Source organism: Dasypus novemcinctus, chromosome 18 (assembly GCF_030445035.2).
Source record: "Dasypus novemcinctus isolate mDasNov1 chromosome 18, mDasNov1.1.hap2, whole genome shotgun sequence".
Taxonomy (NCBI): domain Eukaryota; kingdom Metazoa; phylum Chordata; class Mammalia; order Cingulata; family Dasypodidae; genus Dasypus; species Dasypus novemcinctus.
In genome coordinates, this window is record NC_080690.1 from 84582091 (window position 1) to 84603274 (window position 21184).

The window sequence follows — 21184 nt, forward strand, 5'->3', positions numbered from 1 at the left end:
TCTAGAAAAAATATATGTGTGGGGGAGCGGATGTAGCTCAAGTTATTGAGCACCTGCTTCTCATGTACGAGGTCCTGGGTTCAACCTCCAGGACCTATAAAAAACAAAGAGGTGTGTGTGTATACATAAATGTATGTGTATATAATTCTATGGAGAGAGAGAGACTAATAAAGCAAATGGGACAAAACATAAGCAATTTGTAACTCTACATGTATTACTTCTCCAGGGTAGCTCTAACAAAATTCCACAGACTACTGGCTTTGGACCAACAGGGATTTATTTTCTTGCAGCTTTGGAGGCTAAAACTGAAAAAATGAAGGTATCAGGAGGACCCTGATTTTTCTGAAAACGGTAGGGTTTTGATGGTGACTTGTTGGCATAACTAATGGCCTCTGTTATATGGCCATTTGTCTCATACTCACTGCTATTTTGTTCAAATTTCCTTTGTTTGTAAGGACTCCAGTCATGCTGGATTAAGGTGGACCCTCATTTAGTTTGACTTCTTTGTAATAGGATTTTCAAACATGCTATTTACAAATGAGTTCACATCCGTACAACCTGGGGTAAGGATTATAACATGTATTTGTGGGAGATATGATTCAATTCAAGAAGATATATGGGAATTCACGGCAATCTTGCAACATTTCCACATGTTTGACATTTTACCAAACTAAAAGTTAAGTAAAGAAAACACAACAAAATAAATCTATACTATTTTGACTTGATTTTTTATTTAACATACAAACATACTTATATAGATACCTTATCTCCTTATCAAAATACACAAATATTTCTTTTTCTTTTATAGTCCTGTTTACCCTAGTTATGAATATAATATGATATACTTAACCTGTTGATCGATGGGTTGCTTTAAACTTTTTTTCTCTAATAATGATGAAATGTATATCCTTGTACATATTTCCATATGCCCTTGTGGGAGCATAAGAGGCACATTTGGTACATGTTTGTCAGTCTTCTAGGAATAAAAATGAGGTGATAAATTTGCATTTCTTGATCAATTATTAAAGTTGAGCGTCTTAAGGTGAAGGGCTGTCAGTCAATTGCTTTTATACAGAATTGCTCATTTCTCTTCTGGGTGGTTCAGATTGTGTCATTAGTTGGTAAGCGTTCATGGTATACTAGGTGGGAGAATGATTTTCCAATTTTCATTGGCTTTTCAAGGTTATTTACGGTGCTTGGAGCAGGAAAGATCTTTATTCATGAGGAGAGAGGTGCAGCTTTCCAAGACCAGGATCAGGGCTGGTGGAGGGTCTTCCGCAGCACTGTGTGGACCTCCTTGTTCCTCAGGCAGTAGATGATGGGGTTGCACATGGGTGTGACCACCGTGTAGACGACCGACAGCACCTTGTTGAGGTCCATGGACTTGATGCGGCTGGGGCGGCAGTAGATAAAGAGCGCTGCTGAGTAGAAGATGCCCACCACGACGAGGTGGGATGCGCAGGTGGAGAAGGCTTTGCGCCGGGCAGTGGCTGAAGGCATACGGAGCACAGTCACACCAATGGCTGAATAGGAGGCCAAGGCTACTAGCAGTGTTCCACAGAAGATGACGATGGCAGAGATGAAGTCCACCAGCTCAGTCAGGGCCACATGGGTGCAGGACAGGTTGAGCAGAGGGGAGACATCACAGAAAAATTGGTTGAGGACATTGGGGCCACAGTAGGAGAGGCTGGCGATGCATGTCGTTTTGGCAACCGAGACCAGCAGCCCACCAAGCCATGAAGCCATGGCCAAGCCCAAGCAGACCTGGGGCCGCATGAGCAGTGGGTAGTGGAGTGGGCGGCAGATGGCCACGTAGCGGTCATAGGCCATGGAGGCCAGCAGGGTACACTCAGTGCCAATTAGGACTATAAAAAAGAAGAGTTGGGTCATGCAGGCAGTGAATGAAATGTGGTAGGGACCAGTCCACAGCCCCACAAGCAGGCTGGGCATGGTCACTGACACATAACACATCTCCAGGCAGCTCAGGTTGCCCAGGAAGAAGTACATGGGCTTGTGCAGCTCACCATGACTGCAGATGAGGTAGATAATGAGTGTGTTCTCCAGGAGGGTCAGCAGGTAGAGGGCCAGGAAGACAGCAAACAGGGCATCTCGTACTTCTGGCCTCATCGACAAACCCAGCAAGACAAATTCTTGGACTCTGGTCATGTTGGCCAACTCCTGGGTCCTCTCCATCTACAGGTACAAAGAAAATTTGTTGACATTCTGGCTCCTGCAGAGGTACAGTAGTAAAAACAAGAGCATCTTCCCAATGCCTGGAGACTCAACTGACTTTGCCTGCTCATCCTCTGTTGGAAATAGACTGTTAGAGAGGGAGACACTTTAGATTCAGGAGACAAGCTTTGAACATAAGATCAGATATCTAGGTTCCTATGGTTACTCTAGTGAAACCTGTGTCTTAAACGAAAATTTTGACTATCTGAAAATTGAGAAAATAACATTTGCCTCCCATGATGTTGTTTAACTAAATTAAGTGAAGCAGTGGATGGAAACTTGTTATACCAAATTAGAAATTAATATTACTGTTATTTCAGTTTTGGAAAAAAATGTGTTTTTCTAGATTAGTTTTTCTTTTCTTTTTAGACTCTACTGAATATTTTAGAATTACTTTACGAAATCCATAGTATAGAAGGCCTCTCATCTCTCTTTTCCTAAAAAGTGTTCCTCTGCTCGACATGCAATTTTATTTTTTAGAATCAAATTACATTTGGGTCACCAATCATGGTGCTTAAGAAAGAGAGAGGCATTTTCCTCTCTGAATCTGAGGAGTCCCATAAAAATTGCACACCTATGCAAAGTCACAGAGTCACATAGTAGCTGCAGATTACCAGGTATGGAGCCTATTTCTATTGCTTAAAGGATACAGAATTTTTATTTGAGGATATGAAAAACTGGGTAATGGATGATAGTGAAAGTTGCATGATACTTTGTTTTTTTTTTTTTTGCATGATACTTTGAATGTAATCAATCCCACTGAATTATAGACTTTAAAGTGGTTAAAATGGGGATTTTAGAGTTTTGTATATGTTACTAAAATAAAAAGTCAAAATACCTGTCTCTCGGTGGAAGGAAAAGCCATTAATTTTACATCATCTGTGTGATCATATACACACATTCATCATGTTAATTAATTTTCTCCACTCTGAAAAATAAGTATTATTTCCCTTTTCTTACACTTGAAAAATTGAGACTCACAGAAGAATTTTTGGGTGTGAGCTGCATCAGCAATCAACTACAAGCAACATCGATAATTCATTGATCCCTACTATGTGTCAAACAACCTGCTATACCACCTCCTTGCATTCTTTGGCTCTGTGCCATAGTCAGGTAAAGGGCTCAGACAGGTGACCACACACCCAGGAAGCAGACCCAGCTGCTCCTGATTTCAGTGCTGTGCCAATTCCTTTTTGTCACTTTGTCACCCAGAAGAGATTCTCTTCTAAGGGAATCCAAGGATGGGAACCAAAAAAGTTTTCCACAGATTAGATATGGAGATGAGACAGCTGGAAAATAAGCTGACCCCACTGGAAAGTCCTGACTATAGATGATCATTCACAAATTTCATCCAATCCCACTAGACAGCCTTTATTGCTAGAACTGGGACTGCAGGGGTGAAGAAGGTAGACGCACTGTCTGCCCTTGGGGAGCTGACTTCTTATGAGAAAGAGGTACAATGAACAAGATCATTTCAGAAGTTCTTAGAGGTGGGACGAACTTCATGGAGGCTAATAAGCTAGGATATACCTGAGCATATCCTACCCAAGACCTGTGGGTCCTAGAGAGAATAACAACCGCAAATAGTGTGAGGTAGGAAGTAACTGCAACGGTCCTGGAGCAAATATGCTTCTTGACCTAGAAATTCACATATTTGGATTTTTAAGCTCTTAATGTGTTTTATGTAAATATACCCAGTTCTCCCAACCAACCCGTTCTCTCACATCAAGCCTTCCAGATTCCTCACCTTTTTGCACAAGTGACACCATCCGAAAAAAAAAGTGTACAGAGTTCCACCACATTTTTCTTCTAGATGCACTCCAGACTGACACTGTTACTTGAAAATTTGGTCAGGAATACCTCTATTGGGCTAACAGAACTGAAATGTCTCCTGCTTGTGTTTTGGTTGGTACCTGCTACTGAATCTGTTTGACTTTGGACTGGTCTCTGCCTTCCCAGTGCCCTGGTTTCATTGTTTATGAAAAGAAGGGTTGATGTTTTTTAAAACTTGAAAGTGCAGTGCAGTTAAAGTCCACAGCTATGAGAGTGAGGTTAAGCAGGTCAAACACCTTCCCTGTAATTACACTCCATCAACTGGCTCCAAAACGGGCAGACTTGGATTTCAATTCCACCTGCAGCCCCTCATTACTGGTATTATCTTGGGGAATCAATTCCTCTCAGTCCTTTGTAAAAGAGGGATCCTGAATTGGCCTCCCTGAGAGCTTGTCTTTGGCTGTCAGTAATGCTCCCTGCAAAGTTAAACATGAGCCCTCAACAACTTGGTTTCCAGTCCTTCTTTAGTGGAGTTGTCCTCAGTATTTACAAAGGAGCCCTCAGCACACCAGATTTAGCACTGACTTGTTGAATTCTCCATTGTTCTGGAGAAGAGCTTCTATGCTTTCTCACCTGAGCCTCTTATCCCCACTGCTCTCCTTCCTTTCTCTCCTGCCTCTGTATTTATTCTTCCATCCATATTAGTTCTATACTTCAATACTCTAGGAATCCTTTCTCAGTTACCTTTCCTTGCAGACAACTTCTGATGTTCCAAGATACTCTGGACCTATCTGCAGAAGAACTGTAAGTGCACCTAAAAGTTGACATCAGCTCCCCAAAGCCCCAACTGGAATATTCAGAGATGATTCTATAGGGCAACTATTTATTAGACATGAACTATTTAATAATGCTCTGCTAAGTACACAGGTAATTTGGTGTGGAATAAGAACTCGTTCTTATCCCAAAGGAATTTGAGCCAGTCTGCTTTCTCGCTGTGCTGCCTTGGGAAAATTACTAAACTGCTTAAACCTTTAGTAATATGTTATTTAAAAGTTCGAATAATCACGCCTACCATGAAATATATCATTTCTTTGTTGTGAGAGAGGGGAAGTTTGATGTGGCTGTTAAAGACTCAGGGGATATATAAAACTGAGTTTGAATCCTTTTGTACCAAATGAGATCCAGAGTTGTTCTCTTGAAAAAAAAAAAAACCAGTCCATTGACTGATAGGATACTTTAATTCCACTACATTTCAAAAACATTGATCAAGTGAGAGCTTTGTGCAATGAAAGGAGTGGTGGGCATAAGGTCATGAGTAAACCTGGGTTCTGCCTCAATACCTCCCCAAATATCTACCTAAACTTCCTCATTTCTTCTCCCAAATGAATCTGCAGAGATTTACTAGGGTAACTGTGTAACAGGGAAAAGATAATACCCACCTTTTAAAAGACTGTTAGAAATGGGTTTGGAACTAATGCTGACACCAGGGTATCTGAAATGCCAAAGTGTTTTTTCAGTTAGATTGAGGGACTTGGAAGTGAGATAGTAAATGAAGCTCTGGTGGAAAATCATTTCAGAGTAGAGCCAATGGGTCGAAGTGAGATCCATGTGGTTATTAAATGGTATCCAATGATATAACTGGATTTATTTAGTTGTTGACAGAACCTCACTTTGGTTCCCTGGGCTGTGAAGTAAGAGTAAATATGGTAGAAACTCACAAGTTGAAGCTCCTTAAACTAACACTTCTCAGCCAAGATAATCAATCAGAGACAACCTTGCATGGCAGGAGTCCACTAGTGAAGACTTAGAGAAACAGAAGGGTCATGGACCCCAAAATGCAATTCTTCTCTCTAACCCCCACAAAACCTTGAGTCTCTTGACACTATATGATGTATGCTGCTCCACTCTTTTGACGACATATGCTAAGTGCAGAAAGCAAGAAGTGGAAAGCACTCTGGATGACACAGTGAGGCATGTGCATGCCAGAGTGGGAGATAAAACCACGACCTTTCAGAGGGGCTTTCCAGGAAAGTTTTCTAGGGGTCCAACATTTGGAGCATACAGGGCATCTTTCTAATGTAAATGACAGGTTATTGTAATAATGTTTTCAAGAGAAAACATAGGATACCATATTTGATAGCAGGAGGCAGGTAAACATTTTTTACACTGCATGTAAAGAGCAATAACCATCCATTTTATGATGATTTATACTTGATAAAAATGTAAAGCTTCTGTTCTTTCAAAACTAGTATTGTGTAAAGGAACAAACAAGCAGCAGATTAGTAGAAAATATTCACAAAACACATAGGGAACTTACAGTAAAAATATAGAAGACCTCTTAAAATCCAGTAATAAAAGATATACTAATAGCCCATAAATACATGAAAAGTTCTTGATATCATTAGTCATCAGAGAAATTCAAAGTGAAACCACAGTGAGAAAATACTATATATACCCAACAGAGAGGATAAAACTAAAGACTAATATTACAAATGTTGGCGAGAATGTGGAGCAACAGAATACTCAAATTGCTGATGAGAAGACAAAAGGGTGGAAATATTGTGAAATTTGGATAGGTTTATGTTTACTATAATGGTACACTCAGTATTTATACTACTAGTAATTACCCAAGAGAAATGAATTCATATCTACAAAACACTTATACACAACAGATCACAGCAACTTTATTGATATTTGCCAAACTGTAAACTACACAAATGTCCATCAATGTCCATCAATAGAATGGATAAACTAATGTAATACATTCATACAGTGCAATACTACTTAGCATTAAAAAGGGATAAAATACTGATACAGGCAAAAATTGTATGAATTTCACACATATTTCACACATATTTACCTTTGTAAAGGGTATAAAAATATTTGTTGCACTCTTGCAACCATTTGTATGTTTGATATATCAAACTTAAAAGTCAAAATAAGTCATACACAAGAACCCATGATGTTGATTCCATTTATATGAAGTTCTAGAATAGGGAAGAAGAAACCTATGGTAACAAACAAATATCAGAACCATGATTGCCTCTGACAGAGGAATTGAAATAGAATGGGCTTGATGGATGAAATAAATATCTTATGTATGGATAAGGATGTGCTTGTAGGCATTTTTCACAATTGTTGATTGAACAAATAAGTTTTGTGTATTTTAAGGTATGTAAAATGTTACATAAAAAGAACTGAAAACAGATATTGAGCTCTAGTTAAGAGGTTTGCTTTTCAAAGAGTTGTGGGTTAGAAATTCTTTGATTACTTTCTGTGAGTTTTAAAACTGAGCTAATGAGTAACTACATTCAGGGTAATGGGAATAAAATTTCTCATGATAGGGTGATAGAAATTACAAATCTCAAAAGGTTGGAACCTAGATTGGGTGCTATGGTATTGGATTGGAACTGGTGGCAAGATCATAAATAAGTCATGTTTTTAAGATAATTAGATAGGTGTACAGAGAGATGGCAGACTAATACTATATGATAATATATAAACGAATACACATGTCTATGTGTGCATATACACATACACACACTCAAATATATATTTCTGTAGTGGTTCACTGAGAGGTCTAGAAGCAGTGGTGACACAACAGTAGAATGAGCCCCTGGTATCCATTCTCTGGTTTCTAACTACCACCCTCCAGGAAGGAGAACCAGGGTTGCTGGGAAAATGGCTGATTCCAGGGGTGAGACAGGGAGAATACAAGATGGGCCTGGAATATCCTATTGTGCCTAAAAGTAAGGAAATGTTTAGAGGACTTGTCAAAAGTGCAGAGGCACTAGATTTAAAGGGCTTCCATCAGCCAGATCTGGGAAATTTTGAGCTTCAAAATAAATATGGATAGTACCCTAATGTAACCTATTGAATAAAATAAGAATCCTGGACTCCATTAATGTTAATAAAGGAATGAATAAGAGAGAAAGATTCTTCAGTCCAGTAGACTTTCAACTAATAATATGAAAGGAGTGATGGATTTAGAAAGTCATCCCTGGATTCTAAAACCAGTGAGTGAAAGTTTGATGAGGTGCATGATATTTACATAGTAGCAAAGTATGTCCCTAAAAAATTACAAAGGTGAACATATTGATCTTACAGTGGAGAAACCTATTATTCTCCACATAAATTGATCCAAGTTTCCATTCCCAAATACCTAGCTAAGCGGCCATGTTGTACACATAAACATGCACTGAGAAGGAGACATAGCTCTGTTGATTTCCACCCAAATGCACAACTTGAAACCAAGGAGAAAATATGAGGGACATTCTACAAAATAACTGGCCAGTATTCTTTCAAAATGTCAAGGTCAAGGAACACAAAATGAGACTAACTCACTGAGGGATTACTACCAAGCACCAGCTGATATTGTAACTAGAAAAAGACCTTGAATCAAAGGGTCAACTCAGACCAGCAGAATATCTCAGCTTACATGTAATATCAGGTATTAAAAACTGCTTTTTTACCTTGAATAAAAGGGGAAAATGGAAAGGACAAATGAGTTTATATGGCTATGAGTTTCCAAAAAAGAGTCTGGAGGTCATCAGAGGGGTCAGCCTTATGCTTGCCTCAGCAGGGTTCCAGAGTCAGCCAAAGAAGACACAACTCCAGGTACTGGTTCTCCTGAGGACTACAGAGACCCACAGGTTCTATGGTCATGGCAGATGGCTCTGAAGTTCAGTGTAATGTCAGTTGGCCGTGCTTTGGAGTTTGTGTTCCTGAGTGTGATGGAGATGGACTCAGATGTGACCTTTCAACACATGTCTCTTCTGTCACTTTTACTGAACCTGTGGTTGGCGCTGGGGTTAGTGTATACTCAGGAGACTTGAATCTCTGGACTGGCCATGTGACAGCCAGGCCTTGAGCCTCAGCAGACTTGCAACTCTTACCCTCTGGTTTATTGGACTTACCCCAGCCAGCTAATAGGGAGGTGAGAAGGTCAACCACCACACCAGGGAGCCAAGAGTGCCTACAACTGCAAGCAGGAGAATTGCATCCATCATCCTTTTGGAATCTAAGCCCCCTCTCGATATAGAGATGGAGTGGACATAACCATCCCAGGGTCCACAGGATGGAGGAATAGAGTATGGATTAGAGTGGACTTACTGATATTCTGCTATGGAACTATGTGATTAGTAATGGAAGAAATTGTAGCATTGATGTGGAGGAAGTGGCCACGGTAGCTGCTGAGGGTAGGGAGAGGGAAGAAGAGATGTGATGTGGGTGCATTTTCAGGACTTGGAGTTGTCCTGGGTGGTACTGCAGGGATAGATGCTGGACATTGTATGTCCTGCCATGGCCCATTGGGTGGACTGGGGGAGAGTGTAAACTACAACGTAAACCACTATCCATAAGGGGACAGCAGTGCTCCAAAATGTATTCATCAAATGCAATGAATGTGCCATGATGATGAAAGAGGTTGTTGATGTGGGAGGAGTGGGATGAGGGGGATGGGAGTATATGGAGACCTCTTATATTTTTTTAATGTAACATTTTTAAAAATAGAGACAAAGAAATAAAGAAAGCTAAAGAGAAATGACAACTAATGCAATGTGTGATCCTGGATGGGTCCAGGATAATAACAACAAAAGATATTTGGGGCAACTGATGAAATCTGAATAATGAATATGGATTAGATATGATATCAATTTTATATTTCTTGATCCTGAGAACTGTACAGTGGCTATTTGAAATAACCTTCTTCTTACGTTATAAACACTAAGAATTTATGAGTAAATGAGCACAGTGTGTCATATATACAGAAAGAATAGGAATGAATGATGAAGCAAATGCATAAAATATAAAAATTTCTTGCTCTAGGTAAAGGGTATAAAAATATTTGTTGCACTCTTGCAACCATTTGTATGTTTGATGTTATATCACACTTAAAAGTTAACAAGCAAAAATATAAAACAAAAAATACATACATTTCATTTTTAATTTAACATATACATCTTGGTCATATTTCCATGTCAAAATGTACAAATCCATTTCCATTTGATAGCACTACGTTTGTCCCTGTATTTATGTAATATAATACACTTAACCCACCAGTATTGATAAGCATATTAGGATTTTAAAATTTTTCTTTCATTACAAATGAAGATACAATGAATATCCATATCCATATATTTATAAATACTTGTGGAAACATATGGACATATTTGGTAAATCTTTGTCAGTCTTCTAGGAATAAAATAAGGTGATTGTTGAATTTGTGTTTACTGACTAACAAGTAAACTTGAGTATCTTTTCATGTTCGTTACTGACCATACATAATTCTTCTTTATGACTTGCTTTCTAATGAACATTGTTAATTTTTCTCATAGATGGTTCACATTTTGCCATTAGTTGGTAAGAGTTCATGATATATTAGGTGGAGAATGTTTTGCTAGTTTTTCCTTGGCTTTTCCAGGTTATTTCTGGTGCTAGGGCATGAAGGTTCTTTATTTAGGAGGAGAGAGGTGCAGCTTTCCAAGATCAGGATCCAGGCTGGTGGAGGGTCTTCTGCAGCACTCTGTGGACCTCCTTGTTCCTCAGGCAGTAGATGATGGGATTGCACAGGGGTGTGACCACCGTGTAGACGACCGACAGCACCTTGTTGAGGTCCATGGACTTGATGCGGCTGGGGCGGCAGTAGATGAAGAGCGCTGCTGAGTAGAAGATGCCCACCACGACAAGGTGGGATGCGCAGGTGGAGAAGGCTTTGCGCCGGGCGGTGGCTGAAGGCATACGGAGCACAGTCACACCAATGGCCGAATAGGAGGCCAAGGCTACTAGCAGTGTTCCACAGAAGATGATGATGGCAGAGATGAAGTCCACCAACTCAGTCAGGGTCACATGGGTGCAGGACAGGTTGAGCAGAGGGGAGACATCACAGAAAAATTGGTTGAGGACATTGGGGCCACAGTAGGAGAGGCTGGCGATGCACATTGTTTTGACCACTGAGACCAACAGCCCACCAAGCCATGAAGCCATGGCCAAGCCCAAGCAGACCTGGGGCCGCATGAGCAGTGGGTAGTGGAGTGGGCGGCAGATGGCCACGTAGCGGTCATAGGCCATGGAGGCCAGCAGGGTGCACTCAGTGCAGATGAGGGAGACGAAGAAGAAGAGTTGGGTCATGCAGGCAGTGAATGAAATGTGGTAGGGTCCAGTCCACAGTCCCACGAGCAGGCTGGGCATGGTCACTGACACATAGCACATCTCCAGGCAGCTCAGGTTGCCCAGGAAGAAGTACATGGGCTTGTGCAGCTCATCATGACTGCAGATGAGGTAGATGATGAGTGTGTTCTCCAGGAGGGTCAGCAGGTAGAGGGCCAGGAAGACAGCAAACAGGGCATCTCGTACTTCTGGCCTCGTTGACAAACCCAGCAAGACAAATTCTTGGACTCTGGTCATGTTGGCCAACTCCTGGGTCCTCTCCATCTACAGATACAAAGAAAATTTGTTGACATTCTGGTTCCTGCAGAGGTACAGTAGTAAAAACAAGAGCATTTTCCCAATACCTGGAGACTCAACTGACTTTGCCAGCCCATCCTCTGTTGGAAATAGACTGTTAGAGAGGGAGACACTTTAGATTCAGGAGACAAGCTTTGAACATAAGATCAGATATCTAGGTTCCTCTGGCTACTCTTGTGAAACCTGTGACCTTAAACAAATTTTTGACCATGTGAAAATTGGAAGAATAACATTTGCCCCCATGGAATTAAAATAAATTAAGTGAAGCAGTAGATGACCAATGCGTGTACCAAATTATAAATTAACATTATTATTACAGCAGTTTTGGAAAAAATGTGTTGTTTCTAGGTTAGTTTTTCTTTTCTTTTTAGACTCTACTCAAAATTTTAGAAGTATTCTACAAAATCCATAGTATAGAAAGCCTATCATCTCTCTTTTTCTAAAAAGTGTCCCTTTGCTCTTCAAGCATTTTTGTTTTCTAGAATCAAATTACGCTTAGTCCTTCAATGATGGTGCTCAAGAAAGAGAGAGGCATTTTCCTCTCTGAATCTGAGGAGTCCCATAAAAATTGCACGCCTGTGCAAAGTCACAGAGTCTCAGAGTACTTCCAGGTTACCAGGGATGGGAGCTGGGTGATTTAAGTGAGTGGGGATGATATTGCTTAAAGGATAGAGTTTTTGTTTGTGGTTTTGAAAAGGTAGGGTAATAGATGATGGTGAAAGTTGCATCATACTTTGAATATAATTAATACCACTGAATTACAGACTTTAAAGTGGTTGAAATGGGAGTTTGAAAATTTGGTATATATTGCTACAATAAAAAGTTAAAAGATCTGTCTTTCAGTGGAAGGTAGGAAATACCATTAATTTTACCTCATCTGTGTGATCACATACACACATTCATTATGTGAACTGATTTTCCACACTCTGAAAAATAAGAATTATTTCCCTTTTCTTATACCTGCAAAAATTGAGGCTCACAGAAGAAATTTTGGGTATGACCTGCATCAGCAATCTACTATTGGAAACTTCTATAATTCATTGATCCCTATGTGTCAAACAACCTGCCATACAACTCCTTGTATTCTTTGGTTCTGTGTCATAGACAGGCAAAGGGCTCAAGTAGGTGACCACACACCCAGGAAGCAGACCCAGCTGCTCCTGATTTCAGTGCTGTCCTAATTCCTTTTTGTCACATTGTCACCCAGAAGAGATCCTCTCCTAAGGGAATCCAAGGATGCAGACCAAAAAAGTTTTCCACAGATTAGATATGGAGATGAGACAGCTGGAAAATAAGCTGACCCCACTGGAAAGTCCTGACTATAGATGATCATTCACAAATTTCATCCAATCCCACTAGACAGCCTTTATTGCTAGAACTGGGACTGCAGGGGTGAAGAAGGTAGGTGCACTGTCTGCCTTTGGGGAACTGACTTCTTATGAGGAAGAGGTACAATGAACAAGATCATTTCAGAAGTTCTTAGAGGTGGGACGAACTTCATGAAGGCTAATAAGCTAGGATATACCTGAGCATATCCTACCCAAGACCTGTGGGTCCTAGAGAGAATAACAACCGCAAATAGTGTGAGGTAGGAAGTAACTGCAACGGTCCTGGAGCAAATATGCTTCTTGACCTAGAAATTCACATATTTGGATTTTTAAGCTCTTAACGTGTTTTGTGTAAATATACCCAGTTCTCCCAACCAGTCATTTCTCACACATCAAGCCTTCCAGATTCCTTACCTTTTTGCACAAGAGACACGCCCCCCCCCCCCAACAAAAAGAGTGTACCCAGGTCCACCTGACATTTCTCTTCTAGATGCACTCCAGACTGATAGTGTTACTTGAAAAATTTGGTCAGTAATACCTCTTTTGGACTGACAGTAGTGAAATGACTCTTGCTTGTGTTTTGGTCGGTAACTGCTGCTGAATCTGTTTAACTCTGGACTGGTCTCTACCATCCCAGTGCCCTGGTTTCATTGTCTATGTAAAGAAGGGTTGATGCTTTTAAAAATCTAAAAATGCAATGCAGTTAAAGTCCATGGCTATGAGAGTGAGGTTAAGCAGGACAAACACCTTCCCTATAATTACACTCCATCAACTGGCTCCAAAACAGGCATGCCTGAATTTAAATTCCACCTGCAGCCCCTCATTACTGGTATTATCTTGGGGAATAGATTCCTCTCAGTCCAATATTTATCTCTTTAAAAGAGGGATCCTGAGCAGGCCTCCCCAAGAGCTTGTGTTTGGCTGTCACAAGCCAATGTTCTCTGCAAAGTTAAACATGAGCCCTCAACAACTTGGTTTCCAGTCCTTCTTCAGTGGAGTTGTCTTCAGTATTTACAAAGGAGCCCTTAGCACCCCAGATTTAGCACTGACTTGTTGAATTCTCCATTGTTCTGGAGAAGAGCTTCTATGCCTTCTTGCCTGAGCCTCCTTAACTTCACTGATCTCCTTTCTTTCTCTCCTTCCTGTGTTTATTCTTCCACCCATATTAGTTCAATAATTTCATCCTCCAGGAATCCTTTCTCAGTTACCTCTCCTGGCAGATGACCTCAGATTTACAAGATACTCTGGACTTATCTGCAGAAGAAACAGTAAGTGCACTGCAAAAGGTGGCATCAGCACCCCGAAGATCAGAATTAGAATATTCAGAGATGATTCTATCAAAGCTATTTATTAGAAATGAACTATCTAATAATGCTTTGCTAAGTACAAAGGCAATTTGGTGCAGAAAAAGTTATGTTCCTACCCCCAGAGGATTTTGGGCCAGGCTACTTTCTAGCAAAGCTGATTTGGGAAAATTACTCAATTTCTTAAACTTTTAGTTATATGTTATTTAAAAGTTGGTATAATCACTCCTACCATGAAATATATCATTTCTTTGCTGTTTAGAGAGGGGCAGCATGATGTGTTGGTTACAGACCCAGAGATATACAAAACTAAGTTTGATTCCTGTTGTCCCGAATGAGACCCAGAGTTGCCCTCTTGATAAAACAGACCATTGGTTGGTTGGAGTCTTTAATTCCACTACGTTCCACAAACATTTACCAAGTAAGAACTTTGTTTAATGAGCAGCGCACTAGGAGTGGTGGGCATAAGGACATGAATAAACCTGGGTTCTGCCTAAAAGTGTTTGAAAGTTATGACTTTCAGGAATTGTTCCTCTAGGAAATTGGGTTAAATTGGTTAAACTTCCTTCACATATTCTTTAATGTAGGGGTTATTATTCTTTCCTAAAAAATAATCTATTCCACATAATATTAGCTCTTATGTGCCAGATCTCTTAGGGGTGAAAGGGTATGGTAGTTAAAAGCAAGGAATAATATGAGTCAGTGGGCTGACTCTCCCTTACTAATTCTATGGTCTTCAGAAAGGCAGTGACATTTCTAAACCTCATGGAAATAAAACCACCACTACTATTGCATCAGCTTTTCTGTGAGTTTAATTACTTAATATCTCAAGAATATTGAGTCAGTATCTGGTGGTATGCCTTGGAAGTCCAATAAAAAAAGTTATTCCTTGTCTTCTCCTCCAAAGAGTAGCTTTTGGTCCCTCACCTGATGGCTGAAGGACAGCAGGCAGAGAAACTTCTTTGTTTCTGCTGCACCGGGAGGAGACTGTGGTGCCCAGATGGACTCAGCTTCTTCGCAGATGTGGACACAAGGCAGTTTGGAACAGTTGCCTTTCACTCCATCTTGAAGGGAGCTGTTCGTGGTCCTGAATGAGGTACCCACCCATCATGTAGTCTCTTCTCGAGGTTCTGGATTCCCTGAACTGCTGAATTGAGTGCTCTTCCAGTGAGGAGGAGGCAAGCATATTATTAGTGGCGCTCCAGACCCCAGAGACCTCCCCTTGTGCCTGGGGATTTGACAGTGACAAATAACTGTGATGATCCAAGGGGCAATAGATACAAAATGCTGGCTAATGTGATCCTCACATATACAAAAACCAGAAAATGAGGAACCGATGAGCAGAAGGATGGCATCCATGATCACAATGGAAAATTGAGGTCATTCATCAAATAGTCCATACTTAAGTCATTCTACGACCAGAAATCCCTTTGACTTGAAGGGCATCTGTATCTTCTGGGGTGGGGCGAATGCACCCCAAAAACCTCACTAAACTTCTTCAATTTTTCCCCCAAATGAATCTGCAGAGATTTACTAGGGTAACTGTGTAACAGGGAAAATGGAATACCCAACTTTTAAAAGACTGTTAGAGGGAAGCAGATTTGGCTCAACTGATAGAGCATCTGCCTACCATATGGGAGGTCCAGGGTTCAAACCCGGGGTTTCCTGACCCATGTGGTGAGCTGGCCCTTGCACAGTCCTGATGTGCACAAGGGGTCCTGTGCCACACAGGGATGTCCCCCGGGTAGGGGACCCCCAAGCACAAGGAGTGCGCCCTACAAGGAGAGCCACTCTGTGTGAAAAAGGGCAGCCTGCCCAGGAGTGGTGCCGCATACATGGAGAGCTGACATGGCAAGATGATGCAACACAAAGAGACACAGATTCTTGGTGCTGCTGACAGGAATGCAAGCGGACACAGAAGAATATACAGCGAATGGACACAGAGAGCAGACAATGAAGGAGGGGGAGAAATAAATAAAAAATTAATCTTTAAAAAAAAATAAAGGACTTGTTAGAAATGAATTTGGAACTAATGCTGACACCAGGGTATCTGAAATGCCAATGAGTTCTTCCAGTTAGATTGAGGGTCTTGGAGGTGAGGTAATAAATGAAGCTCTGGTGGAAAATCATTTCAGAGTAGAGCTAGTGGGTCCAAGTGAGATCAATGTGGTTATTTTATGGTATCCAATGATATAACTGGATTTATTTAGTTGTTGACAGAACTTCACTTTGGTTCCCTGGGCTGTGAAGTAAGAGTAAATATGGTACAAACTGACAAGCTGAAGCTCCTTAAATTAACACTTCTCAGCCAAGATAATCAATCAGAAACAACCTTGCATGGCAGGAGGAGTGGCAGAGATTAGCTCCACTAGTGAAGACTCAAAGGAATAGAAGGATCATGGGCCCCCAAATCCAATTTTTCTCTCTAACATTTGCAAAAACCAGGACCTTGAATCTCTTGACACTACACAATATATTCTGCTCCACTGTTTTGACGACGTCTTTCTAAACTCAGGAAGCTAGAAGTGGAAAACACTCTGGATTACACAGTAAGGCATGTGCCTGTCACAGAGTGGGAGATAAAACCACGACCTTTCAGGGGCTTTCCAGGAAAATTTTCTAGGTGTCCAACATCTGGAGCATTCAGAACATCTTTCTAAAGTAAGTGACAGGTAGTTGCAATAAAGCGTCTAAGAGAAAATGAAGGAGACTATATATGCTAGCATGAGGAAGGCAAACATTTTTACACTGAATGTAAATAGCAATAACCATTCATTTAAATGATGATTTATACTTGATAAAAATGTAAAGCTTCTGTTATTTCAAAACCAATATTATGGGGAAGCAGAGTTGGCTCAACAGATAGAGCATCCGCCTACCACATGGGAGGCCCACAGTTCAAACCCAGGGCCTCCTTGACCTGTGTGGAGCTGGCCCATGCACAGTGCCAATGTGCACAAGGAGTGCCGTGCCACGCAGGGGTGTCCCCGTGTAGGGGAGCCCCACATGCAAGGAGTGCACTCTGTAAGGACAGCAGTTGAGCACGAAAGAAAGTTCAGCCTGCCCAGGAGTGGCACTGCACACACGGAGAGTTGACGCAGCAAGAAGATGCAACAAAAAGAGACACAGATTCCCAGTGCCACTGACAAGAATAGAAGTGGACACAGAAGTACACACAGTGGATGGACACAGAGAACAGACAACTGGGGTGGGGGGGGAAGGGGAGAGAAATAAATAAAAAAAACAAAAAACAAAACCAATATTATGTAAAGGGACAAACAAGCAGCAGATTAGTAGAAAATATTCACAAAACATATACAGAGGACTTGCAATCAAAATATAGAAAACCTCTTAAGATTCAGTAATAAAAGATACACTAATGGTCCATAAATACATGAGAAGTTCTTGATATCATTAGTTATCAGAGAAATTAAAACTGAAACCACAATGAGAAAATACGACATACCCAACAGAGTGGATAAAATTAAGACTAATACCACCAAATGTTGGCGAGCATGTGGAGCAACCAGAATATTCAAACTGTTGATGAGAAGACAAAAGGGTGGAAATATTGTGACATTTTGGAAGGTAAAGTTTACTATAACTACATACTCAGTATTTATACTCCTAATTATTTACCCAAGAGAAATGAATTCATATCTACAAAACACTTATACACAACAGATCATAGCAACTTTATTCATATTTGCCAAACACAAATGTCCATCAATAGAATGGATAAACTAATGTAATATATTCATACAGTGCAATACTATTTAGCATTAAAAAGGGATAAAATGCTGATACAGGCAAAAATTGCATGAATTTCACACATATTTTGCTTACCAAAATAAGTCATACAGAAGAATCCATGATTTTATTCCATTTATATGAAGTTCTAGAATAGGGAAGAACAAACCTATGGTAACAAACAAATATCAGAACCATGATTGCCTCTGGTGGGGGAATTGACATAGAATGAGCATGAGGGATGAAATAAATATATATTGATAAGGATGTGGTTGTAGGCATTTTTCACAACTGTTGAATTGAACAAATAAGTTTTGTGCATTTTACGGTATGTAAAATGTTACATAAAAAGAGCTGAAAACAAATATTGAGCTCTAGTTAAGAGGTTTGCTTTTCAAAGTGTTCTGGGTTAGAAATTCCTCAATTACTTTCTGTGAGTTTTAAAACTGAGCTAATGGGTAAATACATTCAGGGTAATGGGAATAAAATTTCTCATGATAGGGTGACAGGAATTACGAATCTCAAAACATTGGAACCTAGATTGGGTGCTGTGGTATTGGATTGGAACTGATGGTAAGAGCATAAATAGGACATGTTTTTTAGATAATTAGTCACCTGGGCATACATATAAGGTATATAAATGTGTTCAATGTTCATGGGCTATTGTCATAGTGGGTGGAGATTCACACAATAACCAAAAGAATATTGAATTCCCATCCTTGGGAGCTCTGATGCATTCTGTAATGGAACAGCAACAATGACCCAAGTGCAGGGTAATGACTAGTGAAGAAGGATGGTCCATTGATGGGCACTTGGTATTGATGATTTGAATTTGTTCTTGAAATTGCAACTTAGACTACTGACGTAGGGCACCTAAGAGTTACCTCCTGAGTTACCTGCTCAAATGTGGCCTCTCTCTAAGCCAAACTCAGTATATAAATGCATTACCTTTCCTCAAGCATAGGATATGACTCCTGGGGGTATGCCTCCCTGACACTGAGGGATTACTACCAAGCACCAACCAGCATTGCAACTGGAAAAAGACCTTGAGTAAAAGGGAAGAAAGGTAAAAACAAATGAGTTTTTTATGGCCAAGAGTCTTCCAAGTGTGTCAGGAGGTCATCCCAGAGGTAACACTTATGCACATCTCAACAGGATCTCAGACTGCCAAAGTAGATACTACCCCAAATAGTGGGGTTTCTGAGGGTTCTGGAGACACCCAAGTCCTATGGTCATCACAGATAGCTCTGGAGTTTGGTGTCTTGCCAGTGGACACTACTTTGTAGTTTGTGCTCCCAAGTGTGACAGAATTGGACTCAGATGTGACTTCTTTACATGTGCATCTTCTGTCCCTTTTATTTGAACATATAGTTGGTGCTGGAGTTGGTAGATGTACCTCCAAGAGACTTGAATCTTTGGGCTGTCCATGTGCCAGCTGGGACCTGAGCCTCAGCAGAGTTGCAACTCCTACTCTCCAGTTCATTGGACTCACCCAGAATGACTAACAAGGAGGTGAGGATGGACAACCACCATACCAAGGAACCAAGAGAATCTACAACAGCAAGCAAGAGAGTCCCATCCATCAGTCACATGGGATTGAGCTCTCCTCTCAACTAGAGGTGGAGTGGGCATCACCTTCCCAGAATCCTTAGGACTGGGGAATAAAATATGAGCTAGAGTGGACACAGTGGTATCTTACTGTAGACTTACTGTGTTCTAGAAATGGGCAAAATTATATCACTGATGTGGAGACAGTGGCCACTGGAGATGCTGAAGGAAGGAAGGGGAAAAAAAGTGTAATATGGGGGAATTTTTGGGACTTGGAATAGCTCTGAATTATATTGCAATGACAGGTACTAGTCATTATACACCCTTCCATAACCTACAGAATTGAGTAGGAAAGAGTGTAATCTACAATGTAAACTATAATCCATGCTTGATGGCAATTGTCCAAAGTTGTTAAGCAATTGCAATGAATGTACCACACTATTGAAAGAGGTTGTTAATGTGGGGAAGGGTGGGAGGTATGGGGAGTGGGACATATGAGAATACCTTATATTTTTGTGTGTAACATTTTTTGTAATCTAAGTATCTTTTGACAAAAACAAAAATTAAAAAAAGATCATCGGATAAGTATATAGATAGATGACAGACTAATAAAATACAGACGTAAGTCCTTATGTTTGTGTGTGTTTGTATACATGTATGTATGTATACACATGTAGGCATATTAATGAATATATATGTCTATGTGTGCATATACACATACACACACACTCAAATATATATTTCTTTAGTGGTTCACTGAAAGGTTTAGAAGCAGTGGTGACACAACTGTAGAATGAGCCCCTGGTATCCATTCTCTGGTTTCTAACTACCATCTTCCAGGAAAGAGAACCAGGGTTCCTGGGAAAATGGCTGATTCCAGGGCTGAGGCAGGGAGAATACAAGATGGGCCTGGAATATCTTATTGTGCCTAAAACTAAGGAAGTGTTTAGAGGACTTGTCAAACGTGCAGAGGCACCAGATTTAAAGGGCTCCCATCAGCCAAATCTGGGAAATACTTTTCTTTTTTAAAATATATTTTTTCTCTGTTTTTTTAAAAAATGTTACATTCAAAAAATATAAGAGGGAAACGGACTTTGGCCCAGTGGTTAGGGCGTCCGTCTACCACATGGGAGGTCCGCGGTTCAAGCCCCGGGCCTCCTTGACCCGTGTGGAGCTGGCCCATGCGCAGTGCTGATGCGCGCAAGGAGTGCAGTGCCACAGAGGGTTGTACCCCGCGTAGGGGAGCCCCACGCGCAAGGAGTGCACCCATAAGGAGAGCCGCCCAGCGCGAAGGAGGGAGCAGCCTGCCGAGGAATGGCGCCGCCCACACTTCCCGTGCCGCTGACGACAACAGAAGCAGACAAAGAAACAAGACGCAGCAAAAAGACACAGAAAACAGACAACCGGGGGAGGGGAGGGGAATTAAATAAATAAAAATTAAAAAATCTTAAAAAAAAAAAAAGAGGTCCCCAAATACACCCCACCCCTCTCACCTCACTCCTCCCACATCAGCAACCTCTTCCATCATCATGGCACATTCATTGCATTTGGTAAATACATTTTGGAGCACTGTGGCACCACGTGGATAATGCTTTACATTGTAGTTTACACTTTTCCCCCAGTCCACCCAGTGGGCCATGGCAGGACATACAATGTCCAGCATCTGTCCCTGCAGGACAATTCCAAGTCCTGAAAATGCACCCACATCATATCTTTTCTTCCCTCTCTCTAACCTCAGCAGCCACCATGGCCACTTCCTCTACATCAATGCTACAGTTTTGTCCA

General features: G+C 40.9%; 2 protein-coding genes across 2 annotated transcripts; both read right to left on the reverse strand.

The window, feature by feature from the left end:
* Positions 1 to 1254: 1254 nt before the first annotated feature.
* LOC101419435 (olfactory receptor 6Z7-like) lies at positions 1255 to 2193 on the reverse strand. Its single transcript, XM_004453848.1, has one exon. It carries the CDS (start codon positions 2191 to 2193, stop codon positions 1255 to 1257), a length of 939 nt encoding a protein of 312 aa, XP_004453905.1.
* Positions 2194 to 10491: 8298 nt separating this feature from the next.
* Positions 10492 to 11436, reverse strand: LOC101419881 (olfactory receptor 6Z7-like). The gene has a single exon (XM_004453849.1). The coding sequence runs from the start codon at positions 11434 to 11436 to the stop codon at positions 10492 to 10494; it is 945 nt and encodes a 314-aa protein (XP_004453906.1).
* Positions 11437 to 21184: the final 9748 nt, after the last annotated feature.

Coding starts and splice junctions, on each gene's coding strand:
- LOC101419435 (XM_004453848.1), bottom strand. CDS start 2,193: ATGGAGAGGACCCAGGAGTTGGCCAACATGACCAGAGTCCAAGAATTT.
- LOC101419881 (XM_004453849.1), bottom strand. CDS start 11,436: ATGGAGAGGACCCAGGAGTTGGCCAACATGACCAGAGTCCAAGAATTT.